At 40.4% G+C, this 19,079-nt stretch overlaps 1 protein-coding gene across 1 annotated transcript in view; it reads left to right on the top strand.

Moving 5' to 3' along the window:
- CLASP1 (cytoplasmic linker associated protein 1) overlaps window positions 1-19,079 on the top strand; it is a 166,726-nt gene that overhangs the window by 77,265 nt on the left and 70,382 nt on the right. Inside the window, exons 9-19 of the mRNA XM_063400845.1 lie at window positions 3,574-3,726; window positions 4,680-4,753; window positions 5,420-5,512; window positions 6,832-6,977; window positions 7,734-7,869; window positions 8,591-8,661; window positions 9,605-9,664; window positions 10,384-10,461; window positions 12,303-12,470; window positions 13,241-13,290; window positions 14,458-14,628. Of these exons, the coding sequence (XP_063256915.1) occupies window positions 3,574-3,726; window positions 4,680-4,753; window positions 5,420-5,512; window positions 6,832-6,977; window positions 7,734-7,869; window positions 8,591-8,661; window positions 9,605-9,664; window positions 10,384-10,461; window positions 12,303-12,470; window positions 13,241-13,290; window positions 14,458-14,628 (1,200 nt within the window). The remainder of the gene's footprint in view (window positions 1-3,573; window positions 3,727-4,679; window positions 4,754-5,419; window positions 5,513-6,831; window positions 6,978-7,733; window positions 7,870-8,590; window positions 8,662-9,604; window positions 9,665-10,383; window positions 10,462-12,302; window positions 12,471-13,240; window positions 13,291-14,457; window positions 14,629-19,079) is intronic.

The raw sequence follows: 19,079 nt of genomic DNA, 5'->3' as shown, positions 1-19,079 counted from the left end.
CACGTGTGAAGACAGCATGCTTAATGAATGCGAGGGGCAATGATTGATTGTGTTCCGGACTGAAAGCCGCGGCGCTCCGTGAGGCACTCTTACATCTGGGCACGCTATGGAAAAGATGAAGGAATGTTGAGGAAGCTTATTTGCAGAAGGATATGTACTTGTAAGCAATTTTCTCTTCTTCTTAAATAATGCAAAGGAATTGCAAAACGTAAAGCAGATTGTTTTCTGTCTGTCTCTGAGACAGCAGAGTGGCGAGCAGACAAAGGCCTCTTTTAGAAGGGCATGTCTTTGACAGGGAGTACTGTAGGGTCCTTTTGAATGAGCACTGGGGGTGTCTTGTGATGGGAGCACGTCAATGGTTATTTAATGTTAGAACGGGGCACTGATTCCGCTTCAGTGCACCTCAGCTGGTGTCTGAGAGTTACACCCACGCTGAATTTGCCATTTGCAGATATGCTGAAAAATATGATCCCAGTTCAAATGATTATTACGAGCAGGAATCAGTAAATGGGAAAAAAAATAAAAAGGATTTTTAAACAATGACATACAGTAGCTTGGTTTTCTATTCTTTTCTGTACTCCTGTGTCCAGGTTCCTTTCTGTTCTTTGTTTCTCTTTCTGTTCTGCACACGTGCTGCTGGCAGACTTGATGTGCAGTTCTGAATGTGGTGCTGTCATTCTGCGCTGCTCGGATGAGAAAATGCTGTTGGGTTTTTGAAGGAATATTCTGGTTTGATAAATATGTAGTGCTTAGTTTGCAGACTTAATAAACAGGAAGATGTGATTGTAATCCAGTCATCCCCAGAACTGTGGGTGGGCTGGTTTGATTTTTGGAGTGTTGTATTTTTGCTAATGCTCAGAAAAACCTATTTTAGAAAGAAATGATAGTCTGTTCAGTTGCTAAAATGCTATAGGAGTGCAATGCTTTTAATATCTGGATTTTTTTTTAGTTTTGATTTATTATATGAAATAGCAAACCACACCCTCTTCTCCTCTCAGAGGGCTGAGGCTTTAAAAATGCATATAGAAGAGGAAGTGAGTTAACTAGGGCTGCATCTAGATAGCCTGAAATGCAGCTGATGGAGAATTTTATTACCTGATGGAAGAGGTTATGAACTAGTAAAAGTATCTTTTGTTTTGAATATGACTGACTTTCTCCTGGCTGTTAGTACACATATGTCAAAAATAGTTTGCTAAATATTTATGTAGGAGCTTTTGAAATAAGTGCAACTGGGACAAGTTTTGCTTTGAAGTTTTTGGATTGAATGGCTGTCCAGGTCATTCTGAATCACTTAAACCTTGCCATAGAGGCTTCAGAGATTATATATTTTAAAGCCTATTTTGATCTGCCCTGACCTTGGTGCAACTCACACCAAACAGTGTTTTTGAAATAATTGCTGTTCCAACTAGGCTGTGTCTTTTGAGAAAAAAAATCAGTTTTGCTTTTTTAAGAAGTGCCTGTGGTAGAATTCACTGGGTAATGCACCTCCTAACCTCAGAGAGGGTCAACCCTGTGATTATTGCTGAAAATGGAGGGGGGAGCAGGGAGGAAGAGAGGAATAAAAAGGTAACTCAGAATTTAATTTGTTTTTAAGCTCCAGCCAGTTGCCTTGTTGTGTATTTTTCTATTAGGTGAGAAACAATATTAATAAATCATGTTGGAAAACTGTGTTAATAAATCTTCAGTAGCTGTGTTAACACAGAATATAATCAAGCAACTTATTAGGAATCTGGCTAGACTAAACAATCTCTTGCAGAGAATTTTCATTTAATTGAATTAAAAACATATTTTCTAATCCTTTAATCATTCTCATGATTGTTCCCTGAGCTCTTTTCAAATTATTTTTGAATTACATATGTCAGAGCAAGGCCAGTGTCAGCAGGGAGAGAGCTCGGTCTCCATGGCTGCCTTCAGGCACCGTGTTAAAGAGACAGCCCACATCCTAATTGTGGCTTGTATTCTCTTTAGCTGTGTGACCTCAAATTTATCCAAGTTAAAGTTCTTGTGTTCAGTTATGCCTTGTTCACTTTTTCCTGAGTAACAGTACAAGTACGAGTTATTATTTTACCCCTTTTCTTTAGAGTTGCCTTTTTTCCCTAGCTGTTTTGCATATTCCAAGACATCTTGAACATCAGAATTAAGAGATGTCCTTGTCCATCTGTTTTAACTTTTTGGATGCTTTTGTGTACCTGCCATGTCAGTATTGAGTTGTGATTGGTGTATGGCATCATGTGCACTGCTGTATATCAAACATGGGGTGTGTAGGTTTTTGGATGATCTGTGATAGTTCTCCTGTGTCCAGCTGCTAATAAGCCAGTGCCATGTAGGGCAGAGAAAACTGAAGGTGGTTGAGCTGAGAACAAAACAAGCTGTTCTTCTGACTTCCCTAGAATATGCCTGTAGTCTTACCAAGTTATTTTTTTACTTTCAAAAAGCTCAGCTTGTACTGAATTTCATTCATTAGTGTCTAGCTAGGAGTTTGTATTGGTTGCTAGATGTTCCCAGATGCTTTCCTGAGCAGGGATGGGTTAAAGCACCTGCTTGACTTTTTGCCAAGTGAAAATTGTGAAGGAAATGTTTCTAATCTGGTGGAGAGGGAGTGTGTACCTTGGGCTGTTGAAGAGGGATGGACGTGAAGCAGGTCTCAAATCTTGAAGTGTTCATGTGGAGAAGCTGAGTGATGGGGGCTGAGCTGGCCTTCTGGCCTCAATAATTACATGTTCCATCTATATCAGCTGCTCAACTGCTTTGTCACCTTTTAACCTGAGGCTGTTTTTTCAAGTGAATTAGCTAATCTGTGTAAAACTGCAATATAAGCAGTCCTTTGGAATTGAAGTAACCTTGACTGAGAATCAAAGTGCCTGTAATTCATTTTTAGTTAATTTATGTTCACATTTTGTGGTAGAGGCTGAAGTTGGATGTACACAGAAAGTTCTATAAGGTTTAATGCACCTTATATTTTTATGAATTTGAGGAAACTTTTTGTATTTCCTTGCAAGGAATCTCTGGTGTCAATTTAAATGGTTTAATGGGATTTGTAGCTCCAGATAGGTCTGTGATTAATGGTCTGTGGTTCATCAACAACATGGGTGTTGCCATGTGAACTTTCCTGGGTGACACTGTCTATCCTTGGTCTGGTGCAGGCAGGTGGGACAGGGCAGCCTCTGCTGCTGGTCCCCTCCACACTTGGATCTTGGATTTGTATGTGGTCTTAGTTTCACTACAGTCATGTCAAAAGATCTTTTGGAGGCATAAATGTGAGAGATGCAGACTGTCAAAACCCAAGTATTATCTGGGGTTTGCATCTTTTGCTGTAGATTTGAAGTTCGTTTTTTTCATCTGAATGCATTCATTGGAAGGGTTTATAACACAGTGGCTGCAGTAGTGAAGGATTGGGTTCAGTGAGCTGGTGGTATTCCACAGCTAACTGCATTTCTAGCATGAGGACACTGCTGAGATGAAGGCTGCCAGAGCAGGCTGTAAACATGTTGCATGTTTGCCATAACACGGGCATGTTCCTTGGGACATCCCTTTGCTTCACTGGACTTACAGCTGAATGTGGTTTTTTGGCAGATAAAATTTTTGATGATGAAGACTCCGTGGATGGGAACAGACCTTCCTCAGCCAGCTCCTCTACATCTTCAAAGGCCCCTGCAAACTCACGCAGAGTTGGGATGGGCACTACCCGCAGACTTGGCTCTGCAGCTCTGGGCTCCAAGTCTTCAAGTAAGCCAACAGCCTGTATGAATTGATGTGTCTGTGCAGTATTTACAGGGTTCCTAGTGAGCTACTTGCAAGTACTTCCAGGCTGGCCCCCAGCATCCAGTAACAAATTTTTCACTATTCAGTTATTATGTCTGTGTTCTCTGCATGCCACAACCAAAGTTTGGTGGGATGAATGTCCAAGCAATCCTCACATCCCCATAATTTATTTTGTGCTTGGTGAGAAGTTGCACCTGTGTGGTTGTGCACTGAGGGCTGTGAGTAAATCATGTTGGTGCTCCAGTGTGTAGATTTTTGTCTTTGTAGTTCCAACCCTATCTGAACTGAGGCTGCCTATAGCTACATGCAAACTTCAGCCCTTGCTGTCTAAACCTGACACACTGGCTTTCTTCTAAGACATTTGGGCATTGCTGGTAATGAAGGTGCAGAAAGAAAACTGAGCAGTCATTCTGAATGTTAGCAATAATTCTACATGTAGCTCTAATTCTGTATGTGTCCTGCAGAATAGGAGAAAGTTCCCTGTATCAGGCAGTCTCTAATCTGATTAGTATTCCAGGGACTGTTTATCTTCCTTATCGCTCGTCTGTTTGTGCACCTGTCAGATCTCCACCTTCATCTATTATAGATGGGATTAAATCCTTTAAAATAAGTCTCCCATATAATTAAAGTAAGTATTCCCTTTCATCTTTCAGACTGTGTCCCCTAACTGTTAAGTGACTACTGTAATGACTCCCCTAATGTGCCCTCTGTGCCTGTGAGGTGAAGGATGCCATGAATGTCTCACCAGTGCCTGGCGTTGAATTTCCCTGCCTTTCTTTCATTACATCTGCAGCACTCCCAGGCTGCATGGGTAGTGGACTTTCTCCTGATTAAGTGCCTTGATAATAGCTGGTGGTTTCTTAATTGATTCTCTTGTTGATAACAAGATCGAAAATGCTTTTTCACTTGTGTGTCAGCAGCCAAAGAAGGAGCAGGTGCTGTGGATGAAGAAGACTTTATTAAGGCATTTGAAGATGTCCCAACAGTTCAGGTAGGTAGAGTTACCTGTTAAACCACGCTGTACTAAAAACAGGAGGTGGATGTAGGATCTCATACTGGTCACTGACAAATTGTGCTTCATTGGGATGTTGGCAAATCTTTAAGGTGGGAAGCAGGTTAGAAGTTCAAAGGAGGCAAGTTTTAAATGGTGGGTGTGCCAGTAGTTCATGTGAAACCCTGTGGGAACTGAAAGCAGTAAAAATGAGTTGTGTCTCAGGGATCTCTGCTCTTGTGAGTGTGACAACTGGACCATGCACGTTTGCTGATTTGGCTGGATAGCTGAGATGCACCACGTATCCCCTCTCCTTCACTGGAGCTTCACATCTGGGACAGCTGAACAGCACGTGTGTCCACTCATGATCTTCTGTAGGTTTTGACTAATACAGCCACCAGTAGCTGCAGGAATACTGTTTAAAATTGTGAAACTGTAGTAAAATAATGAAATAGGTTCCTTTGTTCATCTTGTGATAATTTTGAATTTTTTGGTTGCAGGCAGTGGGTGTAAATTCTGTGCATTATGCAAAGCCATTTGTGTCCAAGGCTAGCACATGATGGTTAAACTTTAGGGAGCAAAGGACATAAGAATGTAGTTGTGAAGTGATCTGATTTTATGGAGTAAATCCTGCATTACAGTGCTTCTCTGTATTTAAATTTGTAGATTTATTCCAGCCGGGATCTTGAGGAATCCATAAACAAGATCAGAGAGATACTATCAGATGATAAACATGACTGGGAACAGAGAGTCTCTGCGGTAAGTAGTGAATTTAGATAGGATCTCTATTAACACAAGCTTTTTCTAGGCTGAGCTTAATTCCACTGAGGGTACTGGGAGAACCTCAGTATAAGGTTGGAATGTAGCTTTAGTGGTGACCATCTGTTATGTTCACCCAAACTTGAGGGAAACATTTCCTTCTGAGAAATTTAACATTTAACAATTCTGAGAAATTTTACATTTGTGAGGGAAATTGCTCTTTGATATGCAAGAGTCTGTTGAGACAGCATCAGGTTGAACTGGAAGTTAAAAAAAAAAATTGTTAGCAGGTCCTTAAAATGTCAAGTCTTATTCAGAATATCTTAAAACTAACCTGATGAGGCAGAAAATTACTTTGCTTACAGAGAATTTATTTATACTTCTGCAAAAGGGAGGTGTAAAATAATTCAGCAAGAATGTACACACCTAAGTTTTGAATAAATAAATATGATTGTGGGACGTGTGGAAGTGGAAAATTGGATATTATATGCATGTCAAGACTGAGTATTATTTACTGAGGTGAACTGTGTTTTCGTGATACAGATGCAGGGTTTTGTCTACACAGTAGATTTTCATCACTGTTGTAGCAGCTTTGCCATGTCTGTCAAACCCTGTATTACAGATCTGAGTGGCAGACTGGGCTGATTCAGCTTCCTTCTGTTTAATTCTATTTCTGGACTGAGTAACAGGGAGCTGAAATCGAGGCCATGTGCAGATGCACTGGTGCTCGGGAGGGCCTGTGAAGGTGTTAGAGGATTGTCTGTAGGATGAGATGGTGGTCACTGGAATATTAATGGGAAATCGCCCATTAGGATGGGGTCAGGGTTCCACTTCTGCTGCAGTCAGATAACTGGTTTAATTCAGTCAATGGACACATTCTGGATATGTCAGTATTACCCAGGCCTGAATGTGAACCATGCCCTTTAAGTCTAGGTGTCTTTTTAACACAAAAGTCAGCTGTGAGATTATTTAAACATTTTAAGCTGCTGTAAATAGGGGAACAAAGGGGAATGTTTAAGATACCTTTTGGTTTAAAAACTGGATTATTAACTCTCCAATTTGAGTAGCTGTATGGAACACTTCTGGATTTCTGTAAGTTAGCAAGGGTGTTTAGCTTATTGTACTTAGTATGTTAACTAACCATGGGTTGAATATAAGGTAGGAAACAATAAAATTACTTGGACATCAAGAATCAACTTCCTCAGTGCATGGTGATGAATTACTGCAGAAGAAACCTGGAACTAGGTATTGGTCTTGAACATAACTTCTTATATTTGCTGCTCATTAACAGTCACTGGTTTCTTTTATGCTCCTAACAGTTGAAAAAGATCCGCTCCTTACTTTTGGCTGGAGCTGCAGAATATGATAACTTCTTCCAACACTTAAGGCTTTTGGATGGAGCGTTTAAATTATCTGCTAAGGACCTGCGGTCCCAAGTTGTACGAGAGGCTTGTATCACGTTGGGGTAAGTTTATTTTCTATGTGTGTTTGAAATGGGATGTAGAAGAAAAGGAACAGGCACTGGTTAAAACACAATTAGGATGCAGCTTGTGCTGCTAGTGCTATGTAGTTAAAGGTAGAACGTGATTTTTCTGCACCATGTTTCAAACCCCATCATGTAGACCACTAATTGTAATTCTGCCAAGCTGTGTCCCTGAGTACTGAACAGTGCTGATGTGGGATAGAGTGAATGAGCAAGCCAGGCCTTCATGCACAAGTAGGGAGGCATTGAACAGTAAATCTGAAAATGTTGATGTTTTGTTCTGGTTTGGATTCAGCTAGTTTTTTCTTTCTGATGGTCTATCTTTTGTGAAATACTTCAAGAAAAAGGGTGCCACAATGTTTCTGACATGTTTTTTTAAAATATGTATATATTAAGGCAAAATAGGGAGCTTCGGAGAAGTTGTAATATAAACTAATAAAAAATATTCTATCACCTTGATCCCATTTGTTTGATAATAAATTTTTAGCTGTGCTAGTTACTTTGTTTTGTGCTGACCTTACTATTTCTCAGGGTTCAAATGAATATAGGACACAAGTTTGAAAAGACAGGAAAGGAACTGTTTTTTGAAACATGGTGTTATCTGTCCTTTGGAGTTGGAGAGGACGTGACAGTTGCAAAGACTGAGATGTCAGATGTGCTTATGTCAGATGTTCTGTACAAGTCTGACTCTCTTTATCTTCAGCTCACTTACCAGCATGACTTCATTCTGTTTTTCAGACATTTGTCATCAGTTCTGGGAAACAAGTTTGACCATGGGGCAGAAGCCATCATGCCAACAATTTTTAATCTAATTCCCAATAGTGCCAAAGTCATGGCCACTTCTGGTGTTGTAGCAGTTAGATTAATCATTCGAGTAAGTATACATCAAAAGAGAACAGTGTTATAATTTCTGAACACTGCAGCGTTTCTGATGGAATATGAATGCTGCTGCAATGAAAATAAGATTAGGTGCCTAATCTACTTTTCTGATAGTGCTGGGCTTGACTGTCTCAGATGCTCAGCCTTGTGCAGATGATGCTTGTTAAGCTCTGCCAGAATGGTAGGCGAAATGGTTCTTTTTGCAGGGCAAGATGTTTCCATCCCTCTAAGAGCTGAGCAAACATTTTTCTTTGAAAGGGTTTTAGACCAGCCTTGCAGCAGACTCATCCTCTTAATTATGCTCTAAAATACCTCCCAGACTGTCCATGTTTCTCAAAACTATTAGTTCACAGTGGTGACTTCTGCCTGTGATTCATCGGCTAAGCTGTAGGTAGCCTGATGTCTCTCAAGTTGTCACCACTGGCAGTTTAGATCCTCCCACAATGACTTCAGCTCCTTGACGCATTAGAGAGTGTCATTATTGAAGAAAATAAAGTATCTGTTATAGCTGTTTTAGCTGATAAATTGTAAAATATTTTTAATGTTAAAAATCTGTCCATATCTGTTAATGTTCCTTTATCTAGAGGTTCTCTTTTTAAGAACTGAGCAACAGTAGGGATCTGAACACTGAGCTCAGGTGGCTGAAGGAGATGGTCTTTCATTCTATGGAACTGTTGTGTAAAGATTTCTTCCTGTTCTTGTTTGTTTTCTTCCAGCACACGCACATCCCTCGGTTAATACCCATCATAACCAGTAATTGTACCTCCAAGTCTGTTGCAGTTAGAAGGTGAGAATTTAGTTTGCATTTACTGGTTTCTGCTAATAAATAGATGCTTTCTGAAAATGTGATTGTATTTGTTTTTATTTGTGAAAAGGGTTGAAAACATACTTATTATAACATGAATCTCATTCTTCTCCATGATTTGAGCTCAAATTCAAAGTCAGCTAACCTGATAAACTGCATCACTGCAGAGAAGAAAAGGCATTTTTCCACAAGGAGAAATGTTTTTTAAACTAATTGTTGTCCTTACATGTTGTTATAACAACATATTATTTTGGCATTTTTTCAGACACGTTCCTATTCCCCACTGCTGGCTATTCCAGTGACTTGTTTTCTTTGAGCCATTAAATCAGTCTTACATGAAAGCATCATCAGGAAGGGAAGTTGAACTGAATAGTCTAATGGTCCTGTCTGCACTTAAAATCTAAGTGCTTCAGTCCACTGCCTCACTGAGAGGCTCCTGCCTCCTCCGTATACATCAACTGGTTCTCTTTGAGTTAGACAAGAAGGGCTTTGTGGCTGCTGTATTTGGTGACAAACCTTGAACACGTGTCAGCACACTTGTGCCTTAAGATTCTTGAAGTGAGGAAGAGAGATTAAAGTTGGAAAGGTCTGTCCCAACATGAGGGTAACTGTGAGGTTTCTGTGTGAAGCCTGGACTGACAGGTACAGAGTATCGGTGTCAGTCTCCTGTGTCCTGTTTAATGAGTCAGGAATCTTCCAGGATTGTTTTGTGGCAATCCCTCTCTTCAGGCTTCTCTATAGCAAGCTCCCTCTAGTTAATGCTTCAGACTGTTTATTAATGGTTTTCTTACAGCTGTTGATATGTTTATTGGGGACAACACTGAATTTTGATGTCCCAAAAAGCTTCCTAAGCAAAGATGATGTTAGAGTCAGGTATGGCAGGGCCAGTTAACTTAAACTCAGCATTTCTTCTCTCTCCTCTCAGGCGCTGCTTTGAATTTTTAGACTTGCTGTTGCAGGAGTGGCAAACACACTCCTTAGAAAGGTAAGCTCTGAATACTTATTTTGGGTTTGTTCTCTCCTACGTACCTGGGGAGGAGGAGATCATTTTCTGGATCATTCTGGAGAACGGATCATTTAGGAGAGATTATATTAGGTAGCTGTAGTAGAGATGTTTTTGGCACCCAAAAGAAGCATGTATGCACGTACACCATTTATTCTGTAGTTCTGTCCAAGTTTGGTGAGTATGTCTCCTTTGCCAGCCTTGGAAAACCTGGCTGAGCAAATCCCTGACCTCAATAACTTTTGTTCAATAATTTTTGTTTCCTTTTGCACCCTGAAGTGAGATGATGAGGTGGAGTTTGCTGCATGTCTTATCAGGAGCTTCTGAGGCTCCTCCATTGCTGCAAACAGTGACCAGTTGAAGTAATTGTGCAAGGAGAGACTGGGACACAATTTCCCCAGCCCTGGATGGCACAAGACTGTGTAGGGCTTAGGAGGCTGTTCTTGAATCCAGGCAGTTTGAATAGCTAAGTAAAGATCTATGAAGAATGTTGCTTGCTGTTTCCTAGACAGCAGTGTGGATGAAATAAAACTGACTTGTAAGAATAAATAAATAAAGGTCACAAAAGGTCCTTGATGGAAATGAAAGACTCTGGTGAACTGTTTGTTCTCAGAAACCAAGGCAAAATCAAAGTAGTCATTTGTTTATAAGTGTGGCACATCTTTCTGAACTGTTGGATAATATTTTCTTTCTTATTTCAGACACATATCAGTGTTAGCTGAAACAATAAAGAAGGGAATTCATGATGCAGACTCTGAAGCCAGGATAGAGGCAAGAAAGTAAGTGGCAGCTGTTGCTGGCATCTCCCTCCCCTTCTTTGCCCCTGTTTTGTCAGTCAGTGCTATTGCATGGTTGAGCCAAAAATACAGACAAGATACATTCTCCTGACTTCCCAGATGGTGGAAAAAAAGAGGCTGAGGGGTGACCATTGTGTACAGTTTCCTGAGGAGGGGAAACAGAGAGAGAGGTGCTGATTCTTTCTTCCTCCAATCTGGTGATAAACATATGGGAATGCTTTAAAACTCCGCCAGGGTAGGTTCTGGCTGGACATCAGGAAGGACTTCTCTACCAAGAGAGGAGTCAAACACTGGAACAGGGTTCCTGGAGAAGTGGTCAATGCCCCGGACCTGTTTCAGGGGCACTTGGACAATGTCCTCAACCAAGACTGTAATTTTTGGTCAGCTCTGAATTGGTCAGGCAGCTGGACTAGGTGTTTCTTGTAGGTCCCATCCCACTGAAGTAGCCTACTCTGTTGTTACTTGCTGCTCTTGAAATAAAAGCCCTTGTGCTGATACACTGCTAAGTAGTATCCTAAATTAAATTTTAAAATTTTATGATACTGAATTTTTTTGTGTGCATATCTATAGGAAATTTTAATATTTGCAATTAATTTTATTCTTTTGAGGCCCATCTTATTCTTTATGCATTTCCATTAATATGGAAATACTTATGGTAGTATGCTTATGGTGTACCAGGGTCATGCTCTTCTGAACAGAACACTACAGAAACGTTTTTCTGCAGAAAGAGGATGGTGTAAAACATGAAAACAGTGAACAGTAAATTTTATTAATCGAAATGCTGTGTTTTAAGCAGTGGTGTGTCACAGTAGGACTACTTAAATCCTTTTGAAAGGCAGCATGGCCATCACTGAAAATTACAGTAGTCACTGAGACTTCACAGCAGGTGACTAGTTGAGCTGAATAGACAGCAAGGAGAGTGGCAGGGGACTTCAGAGAGCATGCTTAATTCTCTCTTCCCATGTTTATTAAATAGCAGTGTGGCTGATTGTGAGACAGAAATTTGTTTTCTTCTTGTGATGTGAGAATGCATGGGGCTTCTCTGAGGACTGGCTGTCACACACAAACAATTCTTGATTCATTTGAGCTAGTGATCTTACTCTTAAACTGCCCCTTAGCTGCCCCCTGAAAAGTACTGAGAATCTTCATCTCCTTTGTGCACCAAGAGTGAATGGTGTTAACCATCAGCCAGGAGGTTTGGACCGTAGAGGAGTTCCTCCCTCATCTTAAAATGCTCTTTTATTTTCATCATGGCACTGATCTTTAAGTCCATGTGAGCATGTCTTTCCTTTTCCTTGTTCTTTTTTTTTTCCCCAGAAAGACAGGCAACAGCCTCAACTTGGTACAGAGATGTGTCTCTGCAGCATTCTTGCAGAGCTGTTGGTAAACTGAGGGAAGAAAACAGCAGCTGGTGCTTTCCTGAATCAGGCCCATTTATATGTGTTCTGCCTTTGGCATGTTTTTGAAGTAGCTGCTGCACACCCAGTCCCAAGCTAGTGTCTGTTTGGTGGGCCTGCATCTCCCATGTACAGTAGACAGCTGGAGGGATGAGGATTTCTTCCCTAATACAGCTTTGTTGGCTACTTCTGTTTTTACAGCAAATGCACCAAATGATTCTTTCATTGGTTTGTCTTTTGTGCAGCTGTTTGAGCAATACAATGGTTGAAAAAGCTGTTTGTCTTAAATGTGTCAGGGCAGTAGGTGCTGGAAATGACTGGGCTAAGGAGCCCACTAATGGGAATAGTGAGAAGGGCTCTGGCTTTGTGCCACAGCCCCCTAAAACGTGCCAAGGGTGTGTTCACAGTGCTGTGCATCATTTCCAGGTGCTACTGGGGTTTCCACAGTCACTTCAGCCGAGAGGCAGAGCACTTGTACCACACCTTGGAGTCCTCCTACCAGAAGGCCCTGCAGTCCCATTTGAAGAACTCTGACAGCATCGTGTCCTTGCCACAGTCAGATCGCTCCTCCTCCAGCTCCCAGGAGAGTCTCAAGTAAGGCTTTCTGTGTCACTGCCTCTCCATTGGAACAGTTGCTGACAAACAGCTCTGTTGAACTCATCTGGTCATTATTTGGATAATTCTACACTTGGTTGCTCCAAAATAGATTTATTTATTTATTATTTTTACCTAACACTGTAAGAACAACAAAACCCTGTACTGGCTCTAAAATATAATCATTATCTCGACTCCAGAAATAATTTCCTAGGAAGCTGTTTGTGCTCAGCAGATACTGTTAGTTATTCCTTTCAGGTGCTTAAAACTGTGCTTAGATTGAAGTTCTGCCTTTAGCATTAATCCCAGAGGTGTAAGTCTGTCTCTTTTCAGACAAAAGAAAAAAATTGACTAAATTAAACTTAAGTTGCAACTGCAGAGACAGTGTATAACTCTTACGTTGAATAACATGTATTTTAGCTGCTCTCAGATATACAGTCAACTTGGGCTCCAAATGTCTGTTATTTAAGTGTAAGTCATGTATGAAAAATATCTGTAACTTACTGGTGTAACTTCTTAAATATACAAAAAGTGTTCTTAAAAATCTCTTTTTGCACAAATAATGTGACTACTAATTTATTTCTTAATGCTTTTATAAATCATTTCATGGTGGTGCTGTATTTATTCCGAAACAACAAACTTTTGTAGTTTATTCCTGCATATAAATGATTTCCTGTTAACTTAATTGTGTACTGAGGGAACAGAATTGTACTGCTCTTGATGACTGAAATGTAAGTTTTGTTTTAATGAGTGTTTGTGTTAACTTCCAGCCGTCCATTGTCTGCCAAAAGAAGTCCTACTGGAAGTACAACATCAAGAGGTGAGAACAGGAACTGAAAAACGTGCTCAGGTGTTGCTGAGGAAGTGTGACATTGTGATACACAAAAACCAACTTTGATCACTGTTTACTGCTCCCTAAAATGGCAGCTCAGGATGTAGAAATTTTAATTACTTTTGGGTTTTACACCATGTTCTCTGCATCAGCTGCTGATAAAATAATGCTTTTAAAAGTAGTTAGTACATCAGTAATTTCTTACACATGAAGGGAAGTCTAAAAAGCCTTGAAAATTGTAGCCAAAGTATGTCTAGCTTTGTAATAGCTTGAATGAACTGCTACTGATGCTAAGACATGCAGCTACATAATCTAATAATGCTTTCAGTTTTACAGTTTTTGTTATTTATTCTCTGTGGTTTCAGCACTTACTGGAGGTGTCTGCACAGAAGTCCTACATTGTTAAATTCCATCTCATTGCTAATCTGTTTTTCTTGTCAGATGGAATATTTAGGTACAGCTTTTCTGTCCTAAGTAAATGCATGCAATAATCTAAATAATACGTTTTAATATAGAATATAATAGACAAAACTTCGTTGATAAAAGATAAGCTGCCTTTTATACCTGACCAAGGTTGAGTTCTGGCTGGTTTGTCTGTAGCTACACCCTACTGAGACCTTTGACTCCAAGAGATGTTGTTGTGTAAGCTACTTGACTGTGCACACAAATGCATGTTTGCTTGCAGCTGAGTAGTCAAGCTTCATGCTTAAGAGGGTGAGCATCAACAAGTGATGGGAACAACGATCCTCATGAGAAGATGAGGTGTTGGGAAGGAAGTTGTTAGAACCTGGACTGAAGGACCTGCAGGTCTGTTTTGGCCAGCAACTCTCACACGCCAGTGATGGGTACTGTGGTTGCACTTTCCCATCTAGACTCTGTTGGAAATATCTTTTACTGGCCTTACTGATCTTATCATTTAGGCTTTTAGAACTTGATAAAGTTCTTAGAGGTAGCATCAGGGCAGCATTGATGAAATATCTTTGCAGGCAGTGTGGGGAAGCCCACATTGCCCTGATAAAGCGTTCTTAGTTGAGGTATTTCAGTGCCAGCAGGGAGTGTTAAAAATAGTATTTTAAACTGCTTGTCAGGGTCTTTGAGGCACACAGCTCAAAAAATTAATCTTCTTTATTCTGGATCTCCCACTCCCATCTGCAGCATCTACAGTAAGTACAAAATCTGTGTCAACACCAGGATCTCTGCAGCGATCCCGCAGTGACGTCGATGTGAATGCAGCAGCTAGTGCCAAGTCAAAAGTGACGTCTTCTGGAGCATCCACCCCCTTCAGTTCTGCTGCAGCCTTGCCCCCAGGGTCATACGCATCACTAGGTAAATCTACATGTTCTACTCCTGCAGTTAGCATTCTTAAGTAGCAGAAAGTGCCTTGCAGTTTTATTGGAATAATAAACTCTGACTAGAAGAACACAGCTCTGAGATAGTTACCAGCTCTCCAGGATCAGTGTGTGATCTCTTGCCCTTTGGGATTAAGGAAAAAAATACAACAGCAGTGACTTGAAGCAACAGTTTTGAATTGTATAATAATCTGTGTCTCACTCTTCTTTCTGGGGAAAAGCAGAACATACTGTGGTTCTGGGACGTTGCTGAGGACAATGCTACTCAATTCCTTTTGACATGTTCCCCTGTCTCTTTTCCTTCTTTTCCTTCCCTCCTTTCCTGAAACTGCTTTTCTATTAATTGTTTTATGCTTTGAATAGTACATCTTAGTTGAGTTTGCTCCCTTTCTGTTTCACAAAGGAGATAGAGAAGCAAAGAGGAGGTCAGCCTTGCCATGTCATCAGACAAGGCAGAAGTATCTGTTCCTTTTGCCGACTCTTTGGATTATAGCCACGTCTCATTATTCCCTCAGAGCATTGTATATCGCCTTCAGGTGTCTCAGGGTTTCTTAAAACAAACTTTGCATTGGATCTTTCTCTCCTGGAGATGTCGTCGAAGGAGTCGTGGAGGAGGAAATCCGAGGCAGTGATTGACTCCGTATTTGCTGAGCTTCATCTCAGTTGTGAGCAGAGCTGATCATCTGAGCTCATTTCTCATCCTGCTCGTTTCACTCTAATCTAATGCTAGACTTGTCATCGATTTACCTTTTACAACAGGGAAGAAACTCAGGGGTCTGTGCTCTTGATTTAAGCTGTGTACATTGTCTTCGCTGAGTCGGTTGAGCAGTTTCTTCTTTTAAAGTAGGGAATTCGCTCTTTAACCTGTTAAAAAGTAAATGGTGGATTATATAGGGATGGATTTTGTGGATTCCTTTTTCAGACAGTTTTCTTTCATATCTGAAATGTTTTACCTTGGCTTAGATGCATTGGTTGTAGTCAGTTCAGAAGACGGATTCTTATTCTTATTTAAATTTTTCATACTTGGTTCAAGATGAAGCTACGTTGCAGTGGAAGTGTAATTACAGATGTGAAGTTGATCACATGATGGTGGGCTTACAATGCAGCCACTTTTGAGTTGTGCTGCACTCTGGCTTCAGTGGCTCAATTGGCTCCTAGCAGTCTTATATCAAGAGGAAGAATGAAGAGGGAGGAAGTATTTACTTAAAGCTGACTTGGTCCTTGAAGCTTAGAGGCTGAATCCAGTGTCAGTTTTGTTCTTTGACCAGGCTCTAGGAGAAAAGTTGGAAATTCTTAAGTGATGTAAACATGGCTGCTCTTGAAGGATCCTGCTTCCTTTTTAGCTAGTAGGGACATTTATCACCTGCACATCCCATGAGAGAAATGGTGAGGCAAGCAATGAAAATGGAGTTGGGCAAAGGTTGGTTGTTGCAGGAGGGAAAAACATGCAAATGTTTTCCTCCGATACATCAAGGTTTGATTTGCTGCTAGATCCAATTTTTTTCATTTCTTTAATTGTATTAATTTTTTTTGCATATTTACATAGCTAATATATAGTGCCCTCTTCTGTTGATGTTACTGATTTTTCCCTATTAACCCTGTCCTTACTTTTCTTTGATTTGCCTAAAGATGGTACTACCAGTAAAGCCGAGGGTAAGCAGTCTCTCTGTGTAACTGAGGTGTGTCCACAGTCGTACTACCCTACCTGGTCTCTGTTCTCACAGTGTTACCTGGTTCTCATCCATATTCACTGGTGACCTGCATGAAGTGTTGCATGGTTGTTCTGCTCATTTTGATGCCATGGGGTATTCTTCACTTTCTCTTTGAGCTCCTCCCTCCTTATAACATTAATCTGCTTTTGTTACTCTGGTCACTAAGTTATGTGGGTTTCTCTATTTAAAGCTTTTGGTTGAAGGTGACCTGTGTATAGATTAAAAAAAAACTCAAGAAAAACAAAACAAAAAAAAATCCCAAACAACACAAGGCTTGTGATTTCTTTTCTCCTTGATGTATAATGGTTTGCTGTGTTTTTCCATCCAAAGCTCAGGTCACAACTGCCAAATGCTTTTGGGAAGAGACTGGGTAGTGAGAGAATTGAATGAGGTGATCACATGGCAGAAAAATGAGGACAGTAAACAATGATCTCTAGGGAAGGAATATTTAGTTCAACCTCTTTAACCTGACCTTCTCTTTTTGTTGTTAACTGTCTGAGTGAGATGGCTTACACCAAAGATAGTTGAAGGAAAAGCTTTTTTTACCACAACACTGAGCCTGCTAGTTTGGGAAGGATCCCAGTCTGTTTCTCTGGCTCATTGTCAAAACTTTCTCTTTATTTCTTATTTCTTTGGCAAAAAAAGATCACTGGGAAATCACTTTTTCTGTAGGCAGGAGTTGAAAACAAGAATGTTTTCTACACAGAATGAAGACACCACACTCTCCAGCAAAGCTTTTTTTCCCCCAGTTGAGAGTCTCTTTTCAAGGGATCTGTTGCTGTCTTGTGGGACTGTGCTTGTATCTTTGATGTCTGCTTGTATTTGGATGTAGTGGTCTGAGAAGTGCCACTGTGCTGTTGTGACATCTGTGCTATTTTCCTTACTATTAGTGAAGCACTGATTTGTTATTTGGAGGAAGAGGTCTGTACCATTCTTGGAAGTGGTACTTAGTGTTGAGAGATGAGCTGACCTCTGCATCTTGAGCAGGAAATATTTGTGCTTTGTATTCTGTCAGTGATAAGGAATACGAAGTCGGCCTGAGACCTGTATTTCTAAATCGATGATGAGTTAGATGAAAATTCCAGGTTGTTGTAATCTTTTTTTCTTCTGCTGCTTTTTTTTTTGTTGTTTTTATTGTTGACCCTTTTTTCTTTCTTTCATCTTAGTTCTCAAACCTATCTATTTTTGGGCTACATTTGAAATGTTGAAGGTTTAATGTTTTATATGAAATATCATATGCCGCTTTCAGTCCTCTTCTTGGCTATAATAATGATTGCAGAGGCCTGTTACCACAGCTGTCCTGTGGAATATCTCTATTTTAGTTTATTAAATATTCTATTGTCATGATGCAAAAGGGTGGGGATTTTATTTGGTTACTGTTTTCAATTCAGTTACATTAGGACCAGATTTGGTTTGGTAAAAATCTGTAATAGAAACCAACAAGTTTGCTTGGGGCAGGGAAGATTGAGATGAACTTTCAGTAACTGAGTTTGCTGTCACCTAAGTTTTAAATACCAAATCTTACACCTTCTTTTCGCTGTGGGATTCTCTCTTTTTTTGAGGAGGAGGATCAGGGAGAATTAAAACTACAGAGTACACTGTAGCCAGAGTACTTCAAGAATGAGTTTAATCACTGTTTGAAACTCTTCATCGTTTTCCTTTGAGATAGTTCAGGGAAAAAAACCCCTTTATTCAGGGCTGTGTTCTTCGCTGAATAATGAAGCTGAGTAAGGTCTTCTGCCAACTCTGTGATCTTGCAGATTGAGTCAGTAACTACAGGGAAGATAAAACCTTGTATTCTTGACATGAATGTAAAAATTAAGAGGGGTGGGGATAGAGAAAAACATCCTCTTGCTCTGGAAACAGAAGGAAATGAACATAAAGCAGAAATGTAATCTACAGTTGTGCTCCTGTGGTTTATTTTGGTTTTTTGCAGGTCACCAGTAAGTAATTTAGGAGAAAATTCCTGTCGTTTTGTGTGGTTCAGCTTGACATCAGATCTGCAGTCTGGTTCTCATCATGGATTTCTGTAGCTACATTGTAAAATTCTGCTCATTCCCCTCAGCTGGGAGCCAGCATTGTGTGCACTTGGCAGTTCCCATCTGCTTTGCCCTTGGTTCTCCTCATGTTTGTTTAGAGTCAGGCAACTCAAACAAAGGAGCAGGAGAGAGTAGGTGATGCCTGTGGCAAGAATGCCAACTAAGAGCCAAGTATCAGTCCTTTGGGTTTAAGTTGTGACCTCCCAACAATTGGCAAATGCTGTAGAAGTGCACTTCCTCATGGAAGGGTAGGTGAGTCTGCATACCAGTGAGGTTTGTGCAGGTCTTCATGCAGTGCACAGATTTGCCTTGATTGCCCAGACCCTTCATGTATGGGGATCTTTTGAACTGCATTAAGGGCTTTATGCACAGAGAGCTCAATAGAGATAAACCTTTACAGTCTTGATCTTCACAGCTAGTGCTAGGGAGGTGGCACTTGTGCTCTTTGTTATACCTGATTAAAAGGAAACATTAGAAAAGTTTCTGCTTATTTTATCATGAAACAGCTTTTCAATGAATGCCTTAAAAGGGTGCATAATGCTGACTTTCAGTAATTAGAATGGTTCAGAGCATTTGTATTACGTTTTTTGCAAAGCAAGCATAAAGTCAAGCCCTTCAGACAATGCTGTTCTCCAAAAGGGAAAGCATAAATGCTGGTTTGACCTGAGACTGGCAAG

Source organism: Prinia subflava, chromosome 6, assembly GCF_021018805.1.
Source record: "Prinia subflava isolate CZ2003 ecotype Zambia chromosome 6, Cam_Psub_1.2, whole genome shotgun sequence".
Lineage (NCBI taxonomy): Eukaryota > Metazoa > Chordata > Aves > Passeriformes > Cisticolidae > Prinia > Prinia subflava.
Note: the sequence above shows the minus strand (reverse complement) of the source record. Positions and strands in the feature narration are given on the sequence as shown.